The sequence below is a fragment of the Eubalaena glacialis genome, chromosome X (genome assembly GCF_028564815.1).
Source record: "Eubalaena glacialis isolate mEubGla1 chromosome X, mEubGla1.1.hap2.+ XY, whole genome shotgun sequence".
Taxonomy (NCBI): domain Eukaryota; kingdom Metazoa; phylum Chordata; class Mammalia; order Artiodactyla; family Balaenidae; genus Eubalaena; species Eubalaena glacialis.
The window spans coordinates 7963901-7989463 of NC_083736.1; the positions used below are offsets into that span (position 1 = coordinate 7963901).

General features: G+C 47.1%; 1 protein-coding gene across 3 annotated transcripts in view; it reads left to right on the forward strand.

Annotated features, from left to right (window-relative positions):
• Positions 1-25563, forward strand: part of WWC3 (WWC family member 3) — a 125590-nt gene that overhangs the window by 31191 nt on the left and 68836 nt on the right. Inside the window, exons 2-3 of one of the 3 annotated variants that reach the window (XM_061177793.1) lie at positions 11798-11907; positions 15542-15745. In XM_061177793.1, coding sequence (XP_061033776.1) covers positions 11798-11907; positions 15542-15745 — 314 coding nt within the window. Of the gene's footprint in view, positions 1-11797; positions 11908-15541; positions 15746-25563 lie in introns of those variants that run through there. The other 2 variants (XM_061177794.1, XM_061177795.1) reach the window with 2 other exon arrangements.

A 25563-nucleotide genomic window follows, 5' to 3' on the forward strand; every position in this document is an offset into this window, starting at 1 on the left:
ATCCCTTCCTGTCTGTGGTATTCAGTAGTAAGTTAAGAACCAAATTTTTATAACACTGTATTTTATTCTTAAAGGAGTATTTTAAGTCCCTCTTCTATTGTTTTGGCCATATTAAAAATAAGAAGATGGTCAGTAACTTCCCAAACTGTAGTCTCCTCTGAGTAATCATCATTAGCAATTTTTCAGGAGAGTAAGGAGGATAAAAATTATTTAAAAGCGGAATATGGTACGTATATGAGTATTCTTATAGCAGTAATACAGCATCTTTATTTCCACTCTTTTCCTCAGGGATGGTGGTTCCTGCCTGAGTGGCAGGAACCCTTTCATTTTTGCCTGGAATCCCTCCTCCGAGCTCGATGGGAGTGCAGAGAGCCGCTGGTGACCCGAGCAGGCTTTTCCCCTCTGGTCTTGCCACTTCTTAGGTGCCCGTCCCTGAGCTCAGTTTCCTCCTTAGGTAAAGTGGGGGTGGTTATGAGGGACCCACCTTTTTAAAATTGTCGTGATGATTAAAGAAGTTTCTCCCGTCCCTCTGAGCACAATGCGGGCTTTGCCCTGGGGGCTGGCGGCTGTGACTGCACACTTTCAGCGGTGTCTGCAAAACCTACAGGTGGTAGGCGGCAGCCCTGTGCATTAAGCACGGTGGTCCTTGTGTGACTGGATGCAGCCACCTACAGGTATACCCTGGAGCGTTGCCTTGCCAAGTACTGCTCCGGAAATTAGGAGACCATTCTGTATCACATGTTCAATGGAAAGAAAAGTGTCATGACATAGTATGTACGTCCTACTCTTGTGAGGTGTGATGTGCTCCAGTATTTTCTTTTTAAACCAAAACACTGATTGGGACCTACTCAGTCTATTTCACTGCTCACTAATGGGCTGTGGCTGTAGCATGAGAGCGTGACGTAGAGTAATGTGACAGATGAATACAGAGGATTGGGAATGATGGTTTAGAGAATGTTTCAATATGTGTCCAGCTATTTGGAAGACATCCGGGACATTGATCAGCCATGACTTAGAATTTGTGGAGCAGAATCGCCAGACGTGTGTAATAGTTTAACGTGAGTGAGATGACAGTCACCTACGTCCTTGGATTTTGTTTTCTTCTCCCCAGTGTTTCATATGACTTGGAGTCCTGACATTGTTTCTTCCTACTGTAAATGAAGTACTTATTAGGAATCTCAATGCGTGTGTGCATTTTTTTTAACACAGCTTTTAGTAAGGTGTAATTTACATCCCACAAAATTCACCATTTTAGTGTAGTTCAATGAGTTTTAGTAACTGTATACAGCTGGACGACCATCACCACAATGTTCAGTTTTAGAACATTTCCACCTCCCATCCCCCACTTTCCCACTCTGGTCCCTGACAGCCACTGATCTGCTGATCTGCTTTCTGCCTGTGTATTTTGGAATGCCTGCTTTTCTGGTTCGTCTTTGTAAAAGGCGGGTTCCAGAAGTCAGACTCTCCTGGGAGTTGCCGTTTCTCCACCCACCCCTGCTGAGAACCGCATTGGCTGGGGTTCTCCCTGGTGGCCAGTCGGCCTGGTCGGGAGACCAGGGAGGAGGAGCCGTTGGGGTCCATCGGGAGGGGGCTAGGTTCTGAGGGCTGGTCTGTGCATGCTTGGGTGGGTGCGGGGGCTTGGAGGGCAGCTGCGGAGTATTGGGAGGCCCAGAGCTGACTCTGGGTCTCCTTGCGAGGGCCCTCCAGCCTGCACTGGCTCTCCTTCCTTAGCGCTGTGCATCCAGGATGCCATTCGTAATGCGACAAGCCCGCCTTTCCTATGGCGCTGGTAAACAGATCTCGAGCACCTGTTCCTCCCGTCCCCGAAGAGGAAGCGATGCATCCGTCACGCAGCAGCCCGCTTTCTTGGATCCAGTCTCTCAAGCCTCAGATCTGCACACCTGCTCATGAGCATATTCTGTCGAGGCAGAGACGTGTGAGAACAGCTCTAGAACTGCTGTGGACATGTATTTGGTGGCAGGCTCCATTCGCCCTTAATCGGGTCGTGTCTGTGACTCACCCTGTGTGTGCAGCTGAGCACCTACTGGGGTGCGCCCTGGAGCTCTGTGGGGGCAGGTCAGAGCGGGAGGAGATGCCATTCTTGCCCGGAAGGAACAAATGCTATGGGAGATGCGATGTGAACAAATAACCACGTTCTACTTAGAGTTTTAATAACTGTCCCAGGAGGAGAGAGAAAGTGCTGAGGCTGGCCCAAGAAAGGACAGCCTACTTCCTGCTGGGGTGGGCTGGGTCTGGACGGGAGGAATCTGGGCCAAATCTTGGAAGACGCATCAGGATTTGAACAGGAAGGGGGCGGGAGGGAAGCATGGGAAAGGGAAAGAACGCTCCAAGTTTGGGAATAGCTGTTCCCGCGGGGCTTGCTGGGAAGGCGGATGGGCAGCCAGGGGCGGAGGGAAGGGAAACAGTTCCCTGCGGGATGTTTTGTGGTCTTAGAAACCTGACTCTTTCCAGATCCCCACCAGGGGCTTGTAGAAGACGGTGTCTCAGGCTGGATGTTTCTTAAGTGGTCTCAGCCTCAGCCAGTGGACTTTGCCGTGGTCCTTCGTAGAATCAGACTGTCAGAGAACGAGGTGAGGTCCCGGAGCTGTGCTGTCCAGCACGGTAGCCACAGCCAGATGGGCAACTGGGCGCTTGAGATATGCTCGCAGCGTAAAACACACACCGGCTTTCAGAGACTTCATACCAAAAAAGGATGTCAAATATCTCATTTATAATTTTTATAATCATTACATGTCAAGTTGATAGTATTTTGGATGTACTGTGTTAAATAGAAAATATTATTAAAATAATCTCACCTGTTTATTTTTACCCTTTTAAATGTGGCTACTAGAAATTTTTTAAAATTAATTAATTAAGTTTTGGCTGCGTTGGGTCTTCGTTGCTGCGCGCCGGCTTTCTTTTTTTAGTTGCCACGAACGGGGGCTACTCTTCGTTGCGGAGCGCGGGCTTCTCTCATTGCGGTGGCTTCTCTTGTTGCAGAGCACGGGCTCTAGGGCGCAGGCTTCAGTAGTTGTGGCACGTGGGCTCAGTAGTTGTGGCTCGCGGGCTCTAGAGCGCAGGCTCAGTAGTTGTGGTGCACGGGCTTAGTTGCTCCACGGCATGTGGGATCTTCCCGGACCAGGGCTCAAACCCATGTCCCCTGCATTGGCAGGCGGATTCTCAACCACTGCGCCACCAGGGAAGCCCTAGAAATTTTTTAGTTAAGTATGTGGTCCTCACTGTAAATATTTCTATTGGACAGCACTGCCCTAGAGAATTCTTTTTACTAACTGGGCTGAAGTTTGTCTTTATTTTAGTCTAAGTTGTATCATTAGAGCCTGTATTTGAGGTGAACAAAGTGTGTTCACTTATCTCAGGACTGTGCACTTGATGGGCTTGATGAGAAATTCTTCTGTCATTTTCAAGGTGGAAGACCGTCCTGGGTGAGGTGCTCAGGCAGGTGACTGCGATCGGGTGCCCCTCTGGCTGTGGTTTCCTTTGGGTGGTAGACTTGCATCTTGGCCTGTGGGCAGCTTGCTCAGCCCTGCATTCTAGCATCTCAATCCCAGGCTTTTAAACTGTGTTCCACTCGTACAGTATTATACTGCTACATCAGAATAATACTGACATTCCCCCAGTTTTTAGAGGAAAAAATAGCGTGGAAGGAAAATGCATGTTTATGGAGTATGTAATAAGTCCCCAAAACCTTGATATTGGTTACAGCCTTTCAGCCCCACCACCCCATAGTAAAGATGAGAAAACTGAGGCACAGCCAGACAGTCATTTGCCCAGGCTCCTCCTCACTAGTAAGTGCTTAAAGTATAGTTGCCTCAGTTGGAAGTTTTTCCTCCCATGACGTTTTTACAGGTTGTTGCAGTGTCTGTCCATTGTCAGCATGATTCAACAAAACATACACTGTAGGACTTTACACTTATTCAGTCACCAGCTCGTGGTCTTTGTCAGGTGTTGTGACTTCGGTTCACCAGTGTCTGAACCCGTGTGAGAACCGGTAGGATCGCTGGTGAGGTGGAGCCCCCAGGAAGTTTGCTGGTCATCCGAAATACCTCCTAGATTCGTTTACCTTTGGACACTTTATTCTTTGCTGGAGGAAAGAACATCTTGCCAGGATCTCGCCCCTGTCCACCCTGGTCTCTCCCTTCCTGGTGGAAAGGCCCACACTCAGGAAACCATAGTGTAGATGAGAAGTGGGCTTGGTCGGTAGAGAATCAGAACAGAGGATGTGGGAGGTCTTCAGGGACATTTCATCACGCTCTGTGAACCACCTTTCTCCCTTGCTAGGATGTATCTGCCTAAGGAGAGCTGTTCGAGGGAGGAATGATCCCGTAGCACCTTGGCCTCCTCAGCCCTGTTTTTCTTACAATTTAGGCTTTGAAAGCTCAGTCAGATTCTAGTCTGCCCTCTTCCAGTTGTTCCTTGACTACTAATTGGCTCCGTTGTGGTTTTTATATGGTATAAGTTTCTGAAATTGGCCTGATTAGTTTATCAAACAGTTTAATGAAGGCCTGTTGTATGTGAGGGCTCTGGCTCTCTAAAAAGATGAATTAGAGAAACAGCATCCTTTTTCTCAAGGAACTCTCAGACCAATAGGGGAGGTAGCCATATCAAATAATGATTACAGAGTGATAAGTGCTGTCACTTATTACAAAGTGATAAGTGCGCGGGCTTCTCATTGTGGTGGCTTCTCTTGTTGCGGAGCTTGGGCTCTAGGCGCACGGGCTTCAGTAGTTGTGGCTCGTGGGCTCTAGAGCGCAGGCTCAGTAGTTACGGCGCACGGGCTTAGTCGCTCTGCGGCATGTGGGATCTTGCCGGACCAGGGCTCGAACCCGTGTCCCCTGCATTGGCAGGCGGATTCTTAACCACTGCATCACCAGGGAAGCCCCCAGACTGATAATATGTAATTAAAAAAAAAAAATTCCTAAGAAAACAGTCTTTTCACCTGGAAACCACAAATGTAGTTCAAGAACAATTCTAAGACTCAACACTAAAATCGGTCACTCATGCTACAGTAATACACTGAAATGTCAATGGCAATGTTTAGACTGAGTTCTAGGTGTGATTACTCTTTACCCTAAATTCTAGAATTGAGACTAGATGATAATTGCCAAATCAAGTATATGCGTGTTCTATAAATAATAAATGTGATTATTTGAGTGACTTTTCAGGACTAATGTGGCAGGCTTGTGGTGTATTCATTGCTGTTTTAACCTTGCTGTTTTTGTGTAATTTCAGGGAGTTCAGGGACCCACTCACTGCTAAGTGAGAACCCAGCTCTTGGGTGTCAGTGTTACACCATTGACGTTGGAGAAGCACTAGCGCAGCAAACAGGGTCTAATTCACCACGTAAATAACCACAAACAGCCTGGGGTCCATGTTCTGGCGGGCTCTGAAACTCGCTGTGAACCAGGTGTGTCAGAAAAGGTGAGGGAGTCATCATAATTTCTTGAGGATTGGTTTGGAATGAAATTGAGATGAATAGTATCCTCTCTGAATTGCATATTAAAAATAAGCGTGAATGGCAAATATAGAGATTATCTTGTTCCAGGAGACTGGAAAGTATAGTACAGGCACCATAGGATTACCCTGGCCTCCTTTTGATAAAGAAAATGTGTTCAGAACCAGTGTTTACACGTAGACACAGAGAACAGAGTACTGGTTACCAGAGGGGGAGGGTGTGGGGGGAAGGGCTAAATCAAAGGATGTCAACTGTATGGTGACGGATGGAAACTAAATTTTTGGTGGTGAGCACGCTGTAGTGTATGCAGAAGTCGAAATACGTTGTACACAGGAAACGTAGTGTTATAAACCAGTGTTACCTCAATTAAAAAAAAAGTCTCACCATTAGAAAGATTGTGTATCATCCAAATAAATTCATTTGCCTTCATGGATTGAATAAAAAGAATCAGTGCTCATACTTTGCTGTCTTCTCTCTGCTCTCACCTTCTGCTGCCCACGTTTACTTTTCTGCAGTTCAGGGTAGTCAGTGTCAGATATTCCAGCCCCCTGAGCGTGGCCGGGAGGGAGGACATGGGTTCTGAGGCACTGGGCCACTGCCGCCGGCTCCACCCGCTCTCAGCCCTGCAGTCTCTCGGTGGCTGTCTGCTCGGCAGAGTGACGGCCTCCCCAGGTGTCCACGTCCTACTCCCTGGAACCTGTGAATATGTTACCTTCCATGGCAAAAGGGACTTTGCAGATGTGACTAAATAAAGGATCTTGCAACAGGGAGGTGATCCTGGATGATCTGGGTGGGCCCAGTGTAATCTCAAGGGTCTTTCTGAGTGGAAGAGGGAGAACCAGAGAGCTGGCATCCTGAGAAAGGCTCTACCGGCCGTGGCTGGCTTTGAGGATGCAAGAAGCCGCCGCGGATGCCAGTAGTCTATTACGGACACTGGTTTTAGTTCAGTGAAATCAATCGGACTTATGACCTCCGGAGCTGTAAGATGACAAATGTGTTGTTTAACGCCACCAAATTTGTGGCAATTTGTCACAGCAGCATAAGGAAACTAATAGGGTCTGAAGCAAGTCTGTTGGAGGTTGAGGGGGAAGCAGGAAGGGGAGTGGATGGAGCTGGTCTCCGTGCTGTAACTAAAGAGGCTGCACCCAGCCAGCATGACCCCGTGAGGTTGGTCGGATCACCCCCATTTTTTTTTTTTTTAATGTTTATTTATTTATTTGGCTGCACCGGGTCTTAGTTGCGGTGTGCGGGATCTTTAGGTGTGGCATGCATGTGGGATCTAGTTCCCTGACCAGGGATCCAACCTGGGCCCCCTGCATTGGGAGTGCGGAGTCTTAGCCACTGGACCACCAGGGAAGTCCCCACCCCCATTTTAAAGATTAGGAAACTGAGGCAGGCCCAGAGAGAGAAGGAATGACTCATGCAAGGTCTCATGGAAGTAAATGGCTCTCTGGGAACTGGTACTGGCTGAGATGGCCCAGTGCCACTTCTTAAAGAGCCCCGCAGGATGCAGCAGGCAAAAGGGAACAAAAAGAAGCCCGTGTCTGTGTCCTCCAGCATTCTCTCCCTTCTTGTGGACCAATTCTGGTAAGAACGGCCAGCAAACCATATTCATGTCCTCTGCTGAGGCCAAGAAGAGCCGTTTGTGAAGCGGGGAATCTACGGTGGGAAGATCTGTGCGGGGCGGTTGCGGGCAGGGAGAGCTGGCAGCTCCGGGTTGGTGTTGCTCAGACAGGAGACCAGTGAGAACTGGCCGCGTGGGGGCCTTCACATCCCACTGCAGAGCGGACTTTGCTGCGGGAGGACACTGGTGCCCGGCTTCTCAGCTCATCGCACCCTTCCCCCACAGCCTGAAAATGCCGGGGAGCTTACGCTGCACTCCCTACCTGCTTGTTCTTTGAAAGTGAAGCATGCTCGTGCCATCCAGATTTGTCCCGAGCCCTTGAACAAATGCATTCAAGATATCCCCAGAGGGTGATGAGAAAGGCCGTCTCTCACTTCACTGGTAGGAGTGTATGCTGATGCTAAAGCACCTTGGCAGTATACATCAGGTGTTTGCTGTGAGCTCATGTCCGTCATTTACAAGAAAGAGCAGAAAATTGGAACATACCTAAATAGATGACTTGAGGTGCCTGGTAAAAAAGTTATGGTTTACTGCATATGACGGAAGGTTCTAAAATGATAGAAAGCGATGGTGACGGAGACTTAAAGGACATGAGGAAATACACAAATGAAAAAAATTAGTGTGTGAAATTGTATCTAGTATGATATCAGCTGTGGAAAAATGTAGGAAAATAAGCTAAACCGTGAATCCAGGGCTTCTGGATTATAGGTGATTTTATTTCCTATGCTTTATACTTTACTGTATGAATTTTGTACGTTGACTTCACAATAAGGAGAAAAGACCTTCATATCCTTCAACCCCGTAAACTTACTTCTGGGAATCTTTCAAAGAAAATAATTGTAAATACAGATTACGAGCTATATGCACAGAGATGTTCCTTTCGTCATAGTTTTTTAAATTGAGATGTAATTCACATATACCATAAAAGTCACCATTTAAAGCATGCTGTTTACTAGTTTTTAGTATAATCACAAAGTTGTGCAACCATCATCCACTATCTAATTCCAGAACATTTTTATCACCCCCTAAAGGAAGCCTAACCCCTTAGCAATCACTCCCCATTCTCTCTTTATCTCCAACCCCTGACAACCACTGATCTACCCTCTGTCTCTATGAATTTGCCTGGTCTGGACATTTCTTGTAGATGGATGCATACAACATGTAGCCACTGTGTCTGGCTTCTGTCACCCAGCACAGTGACTTCAAGGTCCATCCATATTGTAGCATGTGCCAGTACTTCATTCTTTTTTTATGGCTGAATAATATTCCATTGTATGGATAGACCATGTTTTATTTGTCCATTCATCAGTTGATGGCCCTTAGTTGTTTTCACGTTTTGGCTATGGCGAATAATGCTGCTGTGGACATTCTTTTGTGTGGACATATGTTTTCGTTTCTCTTAGGTATACACCTAGGTGTGGAATTACCCATATGGAAACTCTGTGTTTAACTATATATTTGAGAAATTGCTGAACTGTTTTCCAAAGCAGCTCTCATGAATATTTACACTAGTGGAAATTAGGAAATAGTGTAGCTATCAATAGTAGGAGAGTGCTTAGGTAAAACATATTAATCCCCTTAACGAACTGTTTGTAAAAATGCAAGTTATTTATTCTTAGACCGGGTGCTGGGGGTTCAAAGGCAGCTGAGACAGGGTAATTGTTCTCAAGGAGCTTTATCTATTCAGTTGTTCCAGGTGATGTTTACAAATAATTTATAACAAGCGGGGACAGAATACTTAGGCTATAGTGTTAGGCCATCTTGAGTAATTTTTGGAGAGATTCAAGGTATGAATTAATAAGTAAACATGTTACAAAGTTAAGTGGAAAAGGCAGGGGAGAAGATTGTGTATACTGTATGATCATGGCTATGTCAGAAAAAGACGAATAAAAAGAACATATAGAAAAAAGATGGAGGAAGACACATCAAAATAGGAATAATGGTTGTTTTTGAGTGGTGGTGTGCATGGACGTTTCTCTCCTATTTAGGTGTATTTCCTAAACTTTGTGTAATAGAAACAAAAATACCCCGGGGTCTGTGTGTGGTGACCGTGGGAAGGAGTTGGTGGGAAAAATCTAGCATCAAGTTTTTGGGGAGATGAGAACTCAAGAGCCTGGACTGGCGTGCCTGTGGGTGACGGGACAGTAAATTTAGATATCCTCGATGCTCTTACTGAAAATCATGCCAAAATTTGTCTACGTACAATGAAGTTACAGCTATCTGGAAGTCTGGAGGGTGTGTCATCCTGATAAATAGGTGGATGAAGCAGAAGCTCAGCATAGATGTTTCACGGTGTAATGGATGAAGCCAGGGAGTGGGTGTTTCTCCCTGCTGTCAGCTGCTTCCTTTGCTGCCTTCTTCCTGCCCAAGGGCCCCCTGTCCTTGCCTTCTAGTTTACCACTTCTGTCTTTTGGGAGCTGGAAAACTTCTTCATTGAGCCTGTTCGAACTGCTGTCAAGTGAGTAAATGGCCTCCAAGTGTGAGCCCTGTGGACAGAGGAGATCAACAGCAAGGACTTGATAACTTCTCCTTGCTCGTGGTGCGAGCTTGACTCCGAGAGGCGTGACTCCTCATCTGCTTGCTTCGAAGTACTGATTCTGTGGATGATCATGCAAAGTCCATGCTCTGTTTAGAGAAGTGGAATCAGAGACATACGGATTCTATATCAGGCCAAAATAAAATTTACCAAAGTGGTAGATGTGTCAGTTTATTTTTAGAAGAAAGAGTATGGAAGTGTTACTTTACTTACTTGTGTTGTTTATTGGATAGAAAATTGAAAACTATGAACTTGCAATAGTTTTATAACAGTTGTGAGTTGTAAAGTAAATGAATTGGGCTCAGCAGCGCTAGAAGGTCAGGCTTCCCACATATATATATACATATTTTTAATTAATTTATTTTATTTTTAGCTGCGTTGGGTCTTCATTGCTGCACACGGGCTTTCTCTAGTTGTGGTGAGCGGGGGCTACTCTTCATTGCGGTGCGTAGACTTCTCATTGCGGTGGCTTCTCTTGTTGCGGAGCACGGGCTCTAGGTACGCGGGCTCAGTAGTTGTGGTGCACGGGCCTAGTTGCTCTGCGGCATGTGGGATCGTCCCGGACCAGGGCTCGAACCCGTGTCCCCTGCATTGGCAGGCGGATTCCTAACCACTGCGCCACCAGGGAAGCCCTTCCCACCTATATTTGTCTAGTAAATGAGATCATGTATGTCCAGATGCTTAGAACGTGCCTGTGCTTGGGCATCTTTCTCTAGGCTCATACGTGAATCTAGAATAGCAGAGTTGTGCTCGGGACTCAGTTTATCTTCAGGTAGCATTTGTTGTGGCTTGGTCCCATTCAGGACTTGAGTCGCGCACAGCAGCCTGCCGTTACCTGTTTGACTTGGAACCACGCCGCCACCACACCATTCCTGACCTGTAAAGGAACCGTGCTGCGGACGCTGGTGTTTGAGGCTGGGACCGACACTGTGCAGTAGGCTCATCTTGTGATGTCGTGGGGTTTTGAGCACGTCGTATTTGAGAGGATTTGCATGGTGTGTTTTACCTTCTGTATATGTATTTCTGTTTTGATATTGACTCTAACTTCTTAAAACCATTATGTTTAAAACGAGGATGAGTTCAATCAGTGCCGTTCTGATAGTGTTTATCAATTTCTAAAAGCTACTGGGAGAGACAGCTTTGTTGTCGAACCAGTTTGGGGAAATAACATGTTCAAAATTCATACTGGTCTTGTGGGGCTTGGTGTTGGTTGTGGTGTCTCACTTTCCTGGGGCCAGAGACTGGAACAGAGATGTGGGAAGACTGAGGTAGTGAAATTTAGGTTATCAGATTCCCATGCATACCAGTCAGTGTGCATTTATAGAGACAACTGAATAGATAGCTGCCTGGGCTCAGACGCTTATAGGGGCGGCTTGTTTCATGCCACAGCTGTCTTGTCAATCAATGTGATCATGGGGTGTAGGGGCGGGGGAGGTTCTACTTAAACCCATCTGGAAAACCTTTCCTTTATCTATCTGTGTCAAGCCAAGCTTTCCTTGATCAGATTTACTTCAAGGAGAAATGTCTGTAGACAATGTGCTTTTGTTGTTTTTCTCCAGAAAACAAAGAGGATCCTTTGCAGTTTCTGATTCCTACTGTGTAAAGAATACAGGCAGTATTTAGTAGGCATCTTCTTGTATTGTTACCATGCTTGTTTGGCTTTTTGCCTTTGGTCAGTGGTTAACGTTTAACTCCTTCACTTATGACCACTGGTAGATGAAACTTACAAATACATTTTAGCTACATTTAAGCTGTAATGTACAGAAACTGAAAGTTGTGAGGGGGGAACATTTGTCAGGGAATGAGAACATAGGTGCTCTCCGGTTGTTGTGGCAGAGCGACATTCCATTGTCATCACCTCATTAAACATACAGCTTGGAAGAAGATGCTTGTTTTACCTGTTTTGTAACTGTCAATATCTGTTTTTGCTGGTATTTAAAGTTGCACTGTGAGATAGTAATGCTTTTAACTGTGAGTGTACTGATATTGTTACTGATGATTATTTAGGCAAAGCCAGTGAGTTAATTTTCCAACCAAATAGTTGGAGCAAAAGCAGTCAATTAGATAATAATCTTGTATTGAAACTGAATTCTAGAGTCCATTCAGCAAACTTACATGAAATTGACCTCACTTTCAAATTTGCTTTCATAATTTTATTTTGCAGGATAACAAAGCCATTGACCTTTGCCGATTGTGTTGGGGATGAACTTCCTTTAGGATGGGAAACTGTATATGATAAACAAATTGGAATTTATTACATGGACCACATAAATAGTAAGTAGAGTGCCACACTTGAGTTGTTACATATGAATGACTTTTCATATTGATCCCAGGGATGCTAGGAACTCTTTTTGTAGAGTGAAACAATTGTTACTCTCCAATGCGGCATTAAACTGGGTTTTTATAAATGTCATTGGAAGTGTTCATTAGCTGAGTTCTTCAAAAAGTGAAGCAGTTGTGTAGCTACCTGGCTTGTGTGTTGCTCAGGCCTGCATGGAATATGTGGAATGCAAAGTTTGAATACCTAATAGAAGGAATAAATTTCCCAGGCAGTTTCAGTAATAGAAATCTCTCTCAGAATGGGAAGGGTGTTTCTTGCAGAGTGAAGTTTACAAGTTCTTGGAACAATAAATGCCCAAGTGGTTACCTTAACTTCATTTTGTCTTATCGCTTTGATTTTAACTTTAATATACCAAACCTTTTGGAGCTTTGTGAAGGGAGAAAATGATGTAAAGACCACAGCTAAAATAATGGGTCCTTGACCATGCCAGCCTTCTTGGTAGAATTGTTGGGAGCAGTGGTTCTCATCTGGGGCCGGTTTTGCCTCCCAGGGACACATGGTAGTGTCTGGGGCATTTTTCATGGTCACGCCTGGGAGAGGTGCTCCCGGCATCTGGTGGGTGGAGGCCAGGGATGCCGCTCACCCTCGTGCCGCGCCCAGGATGGCCCCCCGAAGAGGCTGAGCCACCTGGAGTGTCAGTGGTGCCGAGCTGACACACTGCTTCACGTGCAGCATTTGGTTCTAGGCCTTCTCTGCCCCGCGCTCCTTGCTTTCTGCCGCCTCCTCAGCCTTCCTCCATCAAGGACTAGCTGGGGACCCATTTCTCTCTCAGATTCACATTTCTTCACTCCCCCCTTTTCGTCCTAGCTGCCTAGTGTTTCTGTCATTGTCATTACTGCTGGGGATACGAAGTTCCCCTTGGTGTGCTTTCTGTCCTTCAGTTTGTTGAGTGCGGGGGAGGCCAGGGGCGGGGTGCCCAGAATGTGAGTGACGAAGCTCCTTCCACGCTCAGTCCCACGGCTCCTCCTGTCCCCTTAGTGTGATCGACCCGGGCTGGTATCTCTAGGGCTAATTCCTGCATTGTCACTTGCCAGCCGGCCTCCGGAATTCAGCATTTGGAACCCTGAATGGCGAGGCGTCCTGGCTGGGTCCTGGGGCAGGGGAGTTTCCGATCCGTACACTCAGCCTTCACATGACTGTGGCTCTTACCCAGGGATTGGGCAGGGGGGTGAGTGCCGCCCTGGCCCTGCTGCCCTCCCCGGCGGTTATACCAGTGGCAGGAGGGCTTCCGGGTGTGTCCACCGCCCTCCCTCTGGCCTGGCTGGCCCGGTGCCCCTGGGCTGCGTGCGGCCGGGCTGTCTGGCCTTCTGGGCCACCTTCCCCGTGCTGTGGGCCTCTCTGGGCCCGGGCGGCAGTGCTGAACGGCACAGGCATCCGCCTTACACAACCTTTTTGGAAGCCGCCTGCCTGCCGCCGAGGCCCAGGACTGACCCGTTCTGGCTCGTCTCTCGTAAACCCCGCTTGCTCCTCCCTCTGTGTCCCCTTCTTTGCCGCTTGTGTGCCTTGCTCTCCTGCTGGCTGAGTCACAGCACGTGTCACAGAGCACCTCTGTGTGCTGGCCACTCTTGAGGCCCTGGGGACACAGGAAAGTGAGACCCAGGCTCCACCCTAAGGATTCGACATGACACGCTAGACTTGGCCATGAACCCGAAAACCGAATAATCACCACGGACTTTCTTCCGGCCACCTTGAGTATAACGGATGACCCAGCACCGTGGGGGATGTGGCTGAAGACATCAGCTCCAGGGTCATACCACCTCCTGCCTCTGAGACCTTCAGGGAACCCAACTCTTTTTTTTTCCCCAGGAACAAAAAAGATTATTATTGTAACAATTTGTACATGGGCCAGAGACCCCATTCCAGAAAACTTGCTCCTGAGAATCTAACTCTTGATAGCACAGCTTTAAAGCTCTCTAAAGGCACAGAACCTGAGGAGTCAAATATTAAGTTGGAACTGTGCAGATTGACGGTGAGGTGAGGGACCAGAGGGGCCCTGCGTGGATCACCTTCAAGGTTCCCAAGACTCTCGGGTGCACTGGACAGAGTGCGAACGATGCCTGTCGGCCGGGGCGAGTCTCATGGCTGAGTCAACGTCAGAGACATCCGGGCACTTATAAGAGCTGTGACTCTGCCCGCGCCCCCTCAGCCCACTGAATCTGGACTCCCGGGCTAGGTCAGGACCCCGATTTTTCTTGTCTTTGTTTCTTATTTCCCCATGGGAGCTTTTAAGGCCCAGAGAGGCTTTCTAGGAGGGGCCCTGGGGTAGCAGTGTGAAGCAGGGTAGGGGATGTTGCTGGGAGGGGGTTTAAAAAGGAAGGACTTACTTGAAACATCCTAGCAGGTGCGCTTGTGTGTATGGGGCAAAGATGACCTAAAATTTACATTTTTAACCATTTTGATGTGAAATGCACAGAACGTAAAATTCACCGTTGAAAAGTGTGCAGTTCGGTGGCATTTGGTGCATTCACAGTGTTGTCCAGCTACCACTTTTATCTAGTTCCAGAACATTTCATCACGCCAAGGTACAACCTTGTGCTTTAAAAAAGGCCACGTGTTAGAGAATCGGAGGCAGAGTTGGGAAGGTCACTTCGGTGAGCGCACGGAGGATGGCTTTTGGTGGGATGAGGCAGGCAGCCTGCGTGTTTTTGGAGAGAGATCGTGAGGGTCTGATTGAACTAAGGGGAGAAGGAGAGAAGGCGTATGTCAGCCACTATTATACGCAGGGGCAAGAATTGCCAGTTCTGGATGACCCATGGAATACTCTGCGTGGGGAAAGGAGCAGGAGTTCTCTGAGGGCGAGTCCCAGGTTGGCTCAGTGGGTAGATCCAGATGAAGGCGCTTACTCCGAGGGGCAGGCGGGAGAAGCAGGCGCTCGTCAGCGTGGCTTCCTTTGGTTTGCTTTGGTTTGTGTAGTGAAAGGGCGCTGTGTGAGAGTGAGTTCTGCTTTGGACAAATGACTCAGAATTACTTTGCATCCGTCCAGGTGGAGATGCCTCTAGGAGGGAGGAGGAAAGAAAGGATGGGCGCTCAGGGGAGAGGTTGGAGCCGGAGGTGGGCGTGAGCCCTTACGGGAGCTGGTAGAGTGAGAGAGCCAGAGCGGAAAACGGGGGATTTATGGGAAGTCCACGAAGAATGCAGAAGGACGCCGTCTGGCGTGGGAGGTGGGAGAAGGGGAATGAGCCAGTCACGGGGACAGCAGAGCCCACAGCAGCCCGGCTTGAAGAAGGCAGGGAGAGGAAGGTTGGACATGTGTCTTAGTTTGACAGGGATGAGCTCCTTTGGGTTCATGTCCACCAACATTTACTTAGAGTGTGAAAAGTTGCCTGGTACCGTCTTCCCCTCCATGGAGCTATTGCATGTCTACAGAGCTTTCTTCTCGTCCCAAGCGTGGGTGTGTAAATAGGAGGTGATCCACATTCTGGGAGGTTCGTTATATAGACGCTTCCATAATGTACCTCCTGGTAGTTAATTAGTTTTCTTATCGACGAGTCACATAACTGCATGATTATTGGTCAACGTAAAGATTTTACTTTGAAGTCCCCTATGTTCTTACCCTTCCAATTTCAGAGCTTACCCAGATTGAGGATCCCAGAGAACAGTGGCGGCGGGAGCAGGAACGGATGCTGAAGGAGTATTTAATTGTAGCCCAGGAGGCCCTCAATGCCAAGAAAGAAATCTACCAGATTAAGCAGCAGCGTTTCGAGCTGGCCCAGGAGGAGTACCAGCAGCTGCACAAGATGTGCGAGGATGACGGCCGCTCGTACACCAGCTGTGAGTTGACCGTCCCCCGCGGTTAACACGCGTGACTTCCAAAGCCGTCTCTCTGCTAGGCTTTCTGCAGACACTGAGCTTGAGTCGGGCAAGACAGCTTCCTAAATTTTCTGATCGCAAACTGTTAGGTAGTCAGCCTTCCATGCTGGAATCCGATGGTCATTCACTACCGCTACTTCAGCAAATGTTGATCAACTGCCCACCTTGTACCCAGGCACTGCAACACGGGGGAGCCCAAGAAAGGAGAGGCCCCTGCCCTCACGGAGCTTCCATGCGGGTGGGGAAGGGAGAAAATAAACAAGCACGTTTCAGGTAGTGACACAAAACAACCTCCTGACTTCTGTTTGTCAGTGTGGAAAAGGGCTTCACCCAGAGATCTCTGCCGTTATTCCTGCTTGTCTGGGGTGATCCCTGGGAAGTCCATACGATGGTTTTGTTGGTCCTGGATGGAAAGATTCAGGAGCCTCCACACATGTCAAGCCCCTGTCTCTTTGTAGCATACTTTCTTGGGCAAGACACTGAAGGTGGGGGAACTCAGTATAACGCGGGGAATCAGGGGAACTCAGAACTCACTGTCTGCCCTTCAAGTGAGATGGGTGCACACTGACGTCTTCCAAAGGGAACCCCTCCGAATTTTGGAGCCTGCCAGACGTGGCCTCCTGTTTCAGGAGGACTCAGCAGATGCTCAGGAATTGAAGGAATCAGGTCCAGTCGCAGAAGCCAAAGCCTCTGGTTACTGACCCAGTCAGTCACTGCCTGAGCCGGTCCCTTCCCGACAGAGTTGTCACGCTTAACCGCCCACCGCAGGTGCTTGCGGCCATGACTGTCCCGCGTGCCGGTGAGCTTGGGGAGAGTGTATGAAGTTGGTACTGCTAGGTTTTATTGTATAAAAACCTAAGTCTGGTTGAGACATGGAGGGACTTACCTGTGACGTGACTGCCATGTTGCAGGGTATTTGGCTCTGGTGACACAGCTTTGAACGTTAAAGATGTGGTCAAAGCTTTATCCCGTTTTGCAGGTCAGAATGGAGTTGAGGCCAAGGGGCCAAACATCTTTTTCACTGCAGCATACAAGCTGTGAAGAAGAGAGCAGTGGGGGTGGGCTTTGCCCCCTGTAGCAGGAATTGAGATAGCTGTGCCTCCATGTGCCATGAGAGAATGCAGGCTCAGCTATGATGGTATGTTGTTTCCAGGCTGCTTCATCTCTTGTTCTTCAGCTATTGGTATGTACTAGGTTTTTTTCTTGTTTGTTTCTTTTTAACTGTCCATCAGAATGTGATGGGTCAGCTCAGTGCTAGTTTTTAGAAAAGTCTGGTCTCTTCCTAGTTTTCTTTACTTGTAATATCTTTCTCTGATTTTGGTATCAGGATAATACTGGCCTTACAGAATGAATTGGGACGTGTTCCCTTCTCCCCAGGCTTTGGAAAGTTCGTGTGGGATTGGTATTAATGCTTTCTTAACAGTTTGATAGAATTCACCAGAAAAGCCATCTGGACCTGGAGGTCTTTGTGGGAATGTTTGTAACTACAAATTCAGTACCTCTAATAGATACAGGGCTAGTCAGATTTTCCTGTTTCTTCTTGAATCAGTTTTGGTATTTGTGTGCTTCAAGGAATTCGTCTCTTTCATCTAATCCAAAAATCAGTAAGCTTTTGTGTAAAGGATCAGATAGTGTTTTAGGCTCTGTAGGTCATATGATCTTAGATGCAGCTACTCAACCCTGTTGTTAGACTGCAAAAGCAGCCAGAGATGATACCTAAATGATGTGTGTGGCTTGTTCTGATAAAAGTATAAAAACAGTAACAAGTTGGATTTGGCCCACGGGGAATCCGCTGAACGCTGATCCAAGCTGTCAAATTTATGAAGTTTTTCGTAGAATTCCTGCATGATTCTTTCAATGTCTGGACGCTGAGCTGGTGTCCTTTCTCTTATTTGTGATACTAATAATTTGTGTCTTAATCACCACAGCTCAATGTTTATCGATTGTGTGTAGCATTACAGCGAACTGGCTTTTGGTTTTCTTTTTTTTTCCCCTATTTCTTGTCTGTTTTCTACTTTATTGGTTTGTCCTCTTTATTATTTCCTTCTTTCTACTTAGTTTGGCTTTAATTTGTTCTTCTTTTTCTACCTTCCTAAATTGAGAGCTTACACCATTGATTTCAGGCCTCTCTTTTTTCTCACATAGCCTCTAAAGGTATAAATTCTCCTCTAAGTACTACTTTAACTGCATCCCACAAATTTTGGTATTTTCATTTTCAGTCAGTTCATAATATTTTCTCATTTTCTTTGTGATTTCCCTCTTGACCCGTGGGTTTTTTGAAAAGTAAGTTGTTGGGGGAATTCCCTGGTGGTCCAGTGGTTAGGACTCCTCGATTTCACTGCTGAGGGCCCGGGTTCAGTCCCTGGTCGGGGAACTAAGATCCTGCAAGCCGAGTGGCATGGCCAAAAAAAAAAGTAAGTTGTTGGAACTTTTTAAAGGTATCATGTTGTTGATTTCTAATTTAATTCCATTGTGGTCAGAGACTAGACGTATAAGATTTCGATCTTTTGATATCTATTCAGATGACTTTCATGGCTCAGCATATGGTCTCTTTTAAGTGATCTCATGGACTTGGTGCCTCGAGGTCACACTTGGCTAAAGCATTGGCTTATAACTGTTTCTGAAAGCATATAGTTAGCGATTCTAAACCTTTCCAAAAGTTACTTGGTAGAAGTAGATTGAACCATATGAAATTGTCATTTTTGTAGCTTAAAAAGGCCCAAATATTGGCAATTTCATATGATTCAACCTAATAGAGTATTTCTTCCCAGTAGCCTGTAGGCACCTCATCTGTTCCACGGTCAGGTTTGGTTAGGTCTCCAAAGAGGCCTTCCAGTCAGTCTTTCTAAGATGGGAGAAGCACATATCAGAAAAACCTGGCAGGAAGTTTCTTGCCAGTCGTTGAAAGGACAAATTTCATCAAGAGAAGGTGTGTCTTATGTACTGGTTACTGTACTGGTGCAGCCAGGACTTCAGTTGCAGTGAGTGTGGGGACTTGGGACTGGAGCCCTTGAGGATGCAAATATAGGAGGACGTAGTTGCAGCCTATCGGATTCTATGCCCAGCCCGAGGGGAGGAGTCCCACAGCAACGTGGAGCCTAGAGGGTAAGGGCATCCAGAACTTATAGTCCTCTGGAGCTGGGACTTCCCTCAGCATCAGTTTTTGTATTTCCACGGGCTTTTCACTCCATTTACATTTGGGCAAGTAGGGAATTGCACTCAATTTCATTCTTCCTGTGCTCTGTAGAATTTTATTAATGCCCAGTAAAAAAGAAACACTTGAGATGCTGTCTTTGAAGTCATGTATGAGGAAACCTTGAGTCAAGGAAGGTGATGACTCTGTGGTGTTGACCTGAGATCCTACCATGAGACTCCACTCCCCAACCCGTGAGAGGTCCCTGCATAGACGCGATCTCTGCCTCTACTCGTGCAGGTGGCATTGGAGGCTAGCTTAGGCCGTTTTCATGAAGGGCTGGAGATGCCAGTGGCTCTTGCTGGAGCCTATCTCCTCAGGGAGAAAGACTATGAGTGGAAGCTAGGAACTAATTCAAGCATTTTATCAAGTTGCTGCTATCCCTGGGGTTTTTGATCAAGCTCTTTCAATTTGCCATTTAACCTGAACTTCATTGAGGATCATTCTGTTAGATATGACTCAAATGAACTATTTCTGGCCACAGGCTGAAGTTCAAGACAGTGATCCTGGTGGCTTGTGCTCTAACAGATGTCTCCTACGGAGGTCCGGGCCCACATCAGGAGCTGCTGGTGGCAGGATCCATGGCACACCTGGGCTCCAGTTGGCCACCTGGGTCTGGCACAACCCAGATCGCTCACATTGTTAGTCATCTAAAGCAGGGCTCCTTGCTCGGGTACTGGGAACAGAGGGAGATTTGGACTTATTTCCCATTACTTCCTTCATTGACAGTGACTCCGAGTGAAAGGAACCAACATCGAATGGGCTAGTGTTTTCCTGCATTGTTGTGATTGCAACATCGTGAAGCATTGTAACATGGTAATGTTATTTTCGGTGTACACACAGAAACAATATTGGGTAGGCTGAGTTACTTCTTGAAGGTTACATCCCTAGTAAACGGTAGACCTTGGATTTGAACCCAGATCTTTTTGTGTAGCTAGCCTTCAGTGCTGTGAAGTATTTCCAAGACATGGAAGAGTCAGCTCAGAAGAACTGATCGTGGCTTTGGAACAGCCTGCCCTCCCATTGTTCAAGTTACCTGGAAATAAGGACCCATTATAAATTGACAAGTTGTCTGGCAATTTTACAACACTTGAAGGGGCACGTGGAAGGCAGAACGCCTTCTGCTTCTTGATTTTCTCGTGGCCCATAGTGGGATCACTAAACTAGTCATTTAGTTTTCAACAGATATTTCCTTAGCGCCTGGTGTTGGGGACACGATTTATCCTGAACGGCTGATTGTAGGGGAAAATGAGGCAATAATTGTAAACAGAGGAATTCACTAGAAAGTCATTTCCAATATTGGAGCAGAAGGGCATGGGGGAGGGCAAGGGGAGGGGAAGTGCTCTCTTCCACACCTTTCACAGATTTCCCCCTGAGTTATGGAAGTCATCAGAATAAAACTCTGTTCATTGGAGAGGAAAGATTTTGTGTCAGTATTGGGCCATCTGGTGCCTGAGAATATCCAAGCCTTAACTTTTTTGTCTCTGACCAAAACAAAGTCATGCTTTGCTGGATTTGAGCACACACATCCCCATGAGACTAAGACCCCAACTCTGCTTTAGTTCTGTTCGCTTATGAGCTAGCTGCCTGGGGCCCAGTCCTGTACAATGCTCTGTAGAATCCTGGCATGGAACTCTTCACTACAAAGGACTCAGTCTCTAAGACACACCCAGTACTTTCTCTGCAGCTCCATTTTGTAGAGTTTTCTCCTACTTTCTTCACTGCAGTATGTTCTTCTGTTTGCCTTCTTTTTAAACACTGAATACATTCGTTATTTCAGAAACTTTTTTTTCATTGTTCCTGAGAAACTCTGGCCTCCAGATGCGTTCAGATGAAGTATATGACCAGTTGCAGGACCTTTTAGAAGGAATTCTTGCTTGGGGTAAATTATAGTCTGAACCAAAGGTCAGCAAATTTTGGCCCGCAGGCTGAATCCTGTCCACTCTGGGTGTTTTGTAAATAAACTTTTATTGGGACCTAGCGAGGTCCATTCACTTACCCATTGTCTGTAGCAGCTACGGTGGCAGAGTCGAGGAACTGAGACAGAGAGCGTATGGCCCACAAAGCCAGAAATATTTACTATTTGGTCCTTTGCAGAAGAATCTGCACCAGTGGTTCTCAACCCTGGCTGCACTGGAGGAATCTCCCGAAGGGCTTTCGAAAACTCTTCTGTCTGGGCCCCACTGCCACCCCTGGAGATTTGGGTTTAATTGGCCTTGGCTGGGGCCAGACACTTTTTTTTTTAAAAGCTCCCCAGGGGATTCCCAGAGTTGAGATCCACTGATTGTGATCCTTTCTTCCAGCAGCAGGAGTATGACTTTGTTTGTTACCCTGGCTCCTGGGAGCTCCCAGAAGCCTACAGCCAAAGTCTCTTCGGGTGCCTGGGAAAGAGTCAGCCTTATCTCCGGTGAGAAAGCGCTGACCCGCCCTGCATTCCTGGCTCGGGCTGGCTCGGGCGGTGGGGAAGCTTGACCTTATCAGTCCTCTGTCCGGCCGAATTCTTTCTGAGGCTCCAGGCCCATCCCACAAAGACTATCTTCCCTTGTTTCGCTGGTGAAGGTTTCTCATCTCCTGCCTAGCTGAGGATAAGGGCCACAGTCCATCCATTCAGCCCTTCGTTTTCCTGCACACAGGCATGTTGGAGCAGGCAGGAAAAAAATGGCTCACGCAGCATCTTCCCAGGTATTAGTTGGCAGGACTCAATCTCGAAAGTTGTCGCAGAGCACACATGTTTACCAGATCTCCTCGTCTGCCCTAGAGAGGAACTTCTTGGTTTGGATTTGGTGGGCTCTTGTGTTACTTCTGTAGGTTACCTCTCAGTGGGCTAGTTAGATTTTTTTGTTCCTTTGCTTCTGGTGCCTTTAAAAAAGAGGTCATGCCCTCTTTAGTTGGCCTCGGTTGTTTACAGGCATGCCTTGGTCGGCTCTGGTAATTAGTACCTGTCAGCAGGGAACTGTCCAGGCTTGCTGTCCTCTGTGCCGGAGTCCTCCTGGGCTCCCTCGAGCAGCTCCGTGCGGTGCCGACGCCTGGAAGGCGCACACCTGGTCCCAAGGAGCCGTCTGCCTGCCCAGAGGATGCCTTTGGAGAAGGACTACCCTCTTTTAAAGCACGTCATCCGCCTGGGGCGATCTTGGGTTCTCACGGTCCAGAGGAGGCCTGTGTGTAAGAGGAGACGGAGACAGGGACAGACATGGACACATTTCCCCCTTTTAATAACCCATAAAATCGAAATCCAAAGTAATTACTGGGGTCTGCAGCATTTTGAGTGCTAAATAACACAGATTGAGTTCTCCTGTTGTGCACCGGGGAGCCGGAGGGCCATCTCTTCTTAAGTTGGAAAAGCTAATCTGACCCACAGGAGCCCAAGTTCTAGACAGAAGTCCCTCTTTGACTGATGGCACAGTGTAGGTCAAGTCACTACACACTCAGCCTTCATTTATAAAGTGGGGAAACATAATCGTCATCTCTCATAAAGATTTTATGAGGATAGGTGAAATAAATGTGACAGTTACCCTATAATAGCCAGGTATAGTAATTTACATTGGTGAGGTCCAGTTAAGCTATGACCTTCTTATTATATCATCCAAAGCAATGCTGTATGCCTGAGCGGCCTCCTTGAGCTGTTTAATAGCTCTGCCCACTCAAACTCTTCGAGTGAGAAGAAAGCTTCAGAGGTGAAAGTCTCGTATTTATCCTAAACCTTGAGATTGGAGACGTGTCTTAACAGAGGAAGATGTTTCTTTTTCTAAGTGTTGTGGTGTACGTGCCATTAAAAATGGGGTCCAGAGTCTTGAGCTTTTCCTTGGACTCCACAAATGGGTTCCATTAGACTTACTGGCAGACATCAGGAACTGAGAATTTGTCTTTATAAATTGAATTATATCATTAGAAGTTCTGCCAGTGTTTATCACTTTCCTTAGCATTTGAAGGTAAAATGTACTCACCGTCTTAGGTACTTGAGTTGCCTTTTCCCTCCTCCCAGTCCTGGAATTTTATAGCTTTAGAGACCGTGGCAAAGGTAACATGAATGGTATCAATAAGTAAAACCTTTTACCATTTAGGATGTTTTCAGCTGTAAGTAGCAGAGAAGACTAACTCCCCTCGGCCTGGACAGTAAGGCTGTCATTGTCACTGGCAGCGTCCTCCAGGGGGTGGTGGGCCTCCCCATTGGTGGACTGGGCAGCTCAGTGATGTCGTGGTTTATCGGGATCCCCCTCCAGGACTGGTCCAGGCTGAGTGTCCTGGGGGAGAGGCGGATGCCCAAGTGCCTCAGGGCTCTGTTAGTTATGCAGGAGAACTGGGGGCAGGTTGCCGTGTATCTGTCCATCTGTACCCACTACACCTCCAGCGTGCGCTTCAAGGCTCTTTGCTAATTTTCCCTATGAAACTGCACAGACAGAAAGTTTTGGCAACGATTTCAGATCATTGTTACTGATGTTTAACGTAGCAGTTAACTTCCCTGGACTTTGGTGGTGGGGTTACTTTCTACCCGGAATGGGAAAGATCCTAGGTGGTAACTGTTGGCATTGTCTTCCTCAGCTGCAAGGTGACAAGTGGCCCCACGTGGAAGGAGTCAGCAAGCCCTAGGCTTATTTGCATGTTGTCTGGGCCCCAGTGGAAGCCCCTTAAGCTCAGGCTTGGGAAACTTAAGTCCCAGGAGTTTAATGTGGAGATTTTATAGAAATAACTTCTGCCTCTTAAGGGCATTGTTTGAGGTGTTGCTTTCATTATGGGTCTTAAATGAGACCAAAGAGTCAGGCAAGATGGAGGTTCTAGGATTTGGAAATAAACGTTCTTCATCTTAGAAAGAATTCTATTTAAAAAACATTTTACTCTGTGTTTTTGAGAGATTAGAATTCTAAATATAAGAACATTTGAGATAAATTTGGCAAACAGCTCCTCCAGATATTTATTTCCAGTAGATTCTAGTAATTTGAAATTCTGACTGGGGCTTAGAATAGTAGATTTTCCATAGAACTGTATTTTTTTAAAAACAGGAGATATCTGAACAGCTCAAATTAAGTTGGGATGTGGTTCTATTTGAGGATGTGGTTCTATTTGAGGATATTAAATGCTCTTGCTGTTTAAACCACTTGATGGCTTTCTAAAATAAATTTATTTATTTATTTTTGGCTGCGTTGGGTCTTCATTGCTGCGCGCGGGCTTTCTCTAGTTGTGGCGAGCAGGGGCTACTGTTCGTTGCAGTGCGCGGGCTTCTCATTGCGGTGGCTTCTCTTGCTGCGGAGCACGGGCTCTAGGCGCGCGGGCTTCAGTAGTTGTGGCACGCGGGCTCAGTAGTTGTGGCTCGCGGGCTCTAGAGCGCAGGCTCAGTAGTTGTGGTGAAAGGGCTTAGTTGCTCCGAAGCATGTGGGATCTTCTCAGACCAGGGCTCGAACCCGTGTCCCCTGCCTTGGCAGGCGGATTCTTAACCACTGTGCCACCAGGGAAGCCCCACTTGATGGCTTTGAGCCAACTTCTCCAATATGAAATCAGGAGATGATTAGAAACTCGTTTCTAGGTGTTGACATGTAAGTTACCTGTGTGACAGCCTTTGGTACCCAGATCAAAGGAGTAAAGGAATGGATGCTGGCCCTGCCGATGGGTCTTCTGAGCAGGTGAAACTAATGAAAATGACCCGGAGGCAGATTACACTAGTGTGGGGTGACTCTCAGATGAAGAAAGAGGAGCCTCCACAACTCAGGAAGGGACGGGAACCAAGTCACTGCAGCTCCAAGGCCTAAGAGAAAGGAGACAGAAGCATCAAGAAAAAGGGATGCAGAGAGGTGGATGGGGTGATAGAAATTAGAAATGGCGGAAATGGGAAGGAAATCCAAAAAAAAGGGGATATATGTATATGTATAGCTGATTCATTTTGCCGTACAGTAGAAACTAACACAACATTGTAAATCAACTATACTCCAATAAAAATTAATTTAAAAAAATAAAGAAAAAGAGAGAAAAAAAAAAAGAGAAAGAAACAGCCGCGAGCTGCTCCAGTTGCTGAGACAGTGGAGAGGGCTTGGCTGACTGTGCTTAGCACACAGCTGGATGGCTGAGCGCACCTCATTCACCCCCAGGTATTAGCCGTCTGTAATCACGATGCTGTGTCTGTTAAAAGGCTTTAAATCATGTGTGCTGCACCGCTGAAGAAAGCATTTATCTATGCGATGTGATTTAGCTAAACATCCCTCAAAAACAAGCTGCTGGGCTTCCCTGGTGGCGCAGTGATTAGGAGTCTGCCTGCCAATGCAGGGGACACGGGTTTGAGCCCTGGTCCGGGAAGATCCCACATGCCGCGGAGCAGCTAAGCCCATGCGCCACAACTACTGAGCCTGCGCTCTAGAGCCTGCGAGCCACAACTACTGAAGCCCGCGCGCCTAGAGCCTGTGCTCCGCAACAAGAGAAGCCACCGCAATGAGAAGCCTGCGCACCGCGACGAAGAGTAGCCCCCACTTGCCGCAACTAGAGAAAGCCCGCGTGCAGCAACGAAGACCCAACGCAGCCAAAAATAAATAAATAAAATAAATAAATTTTAAAAAACCAAAAAACAAAAAAACCAAGCTGCTTAGAATAACAGCGTGGGTGC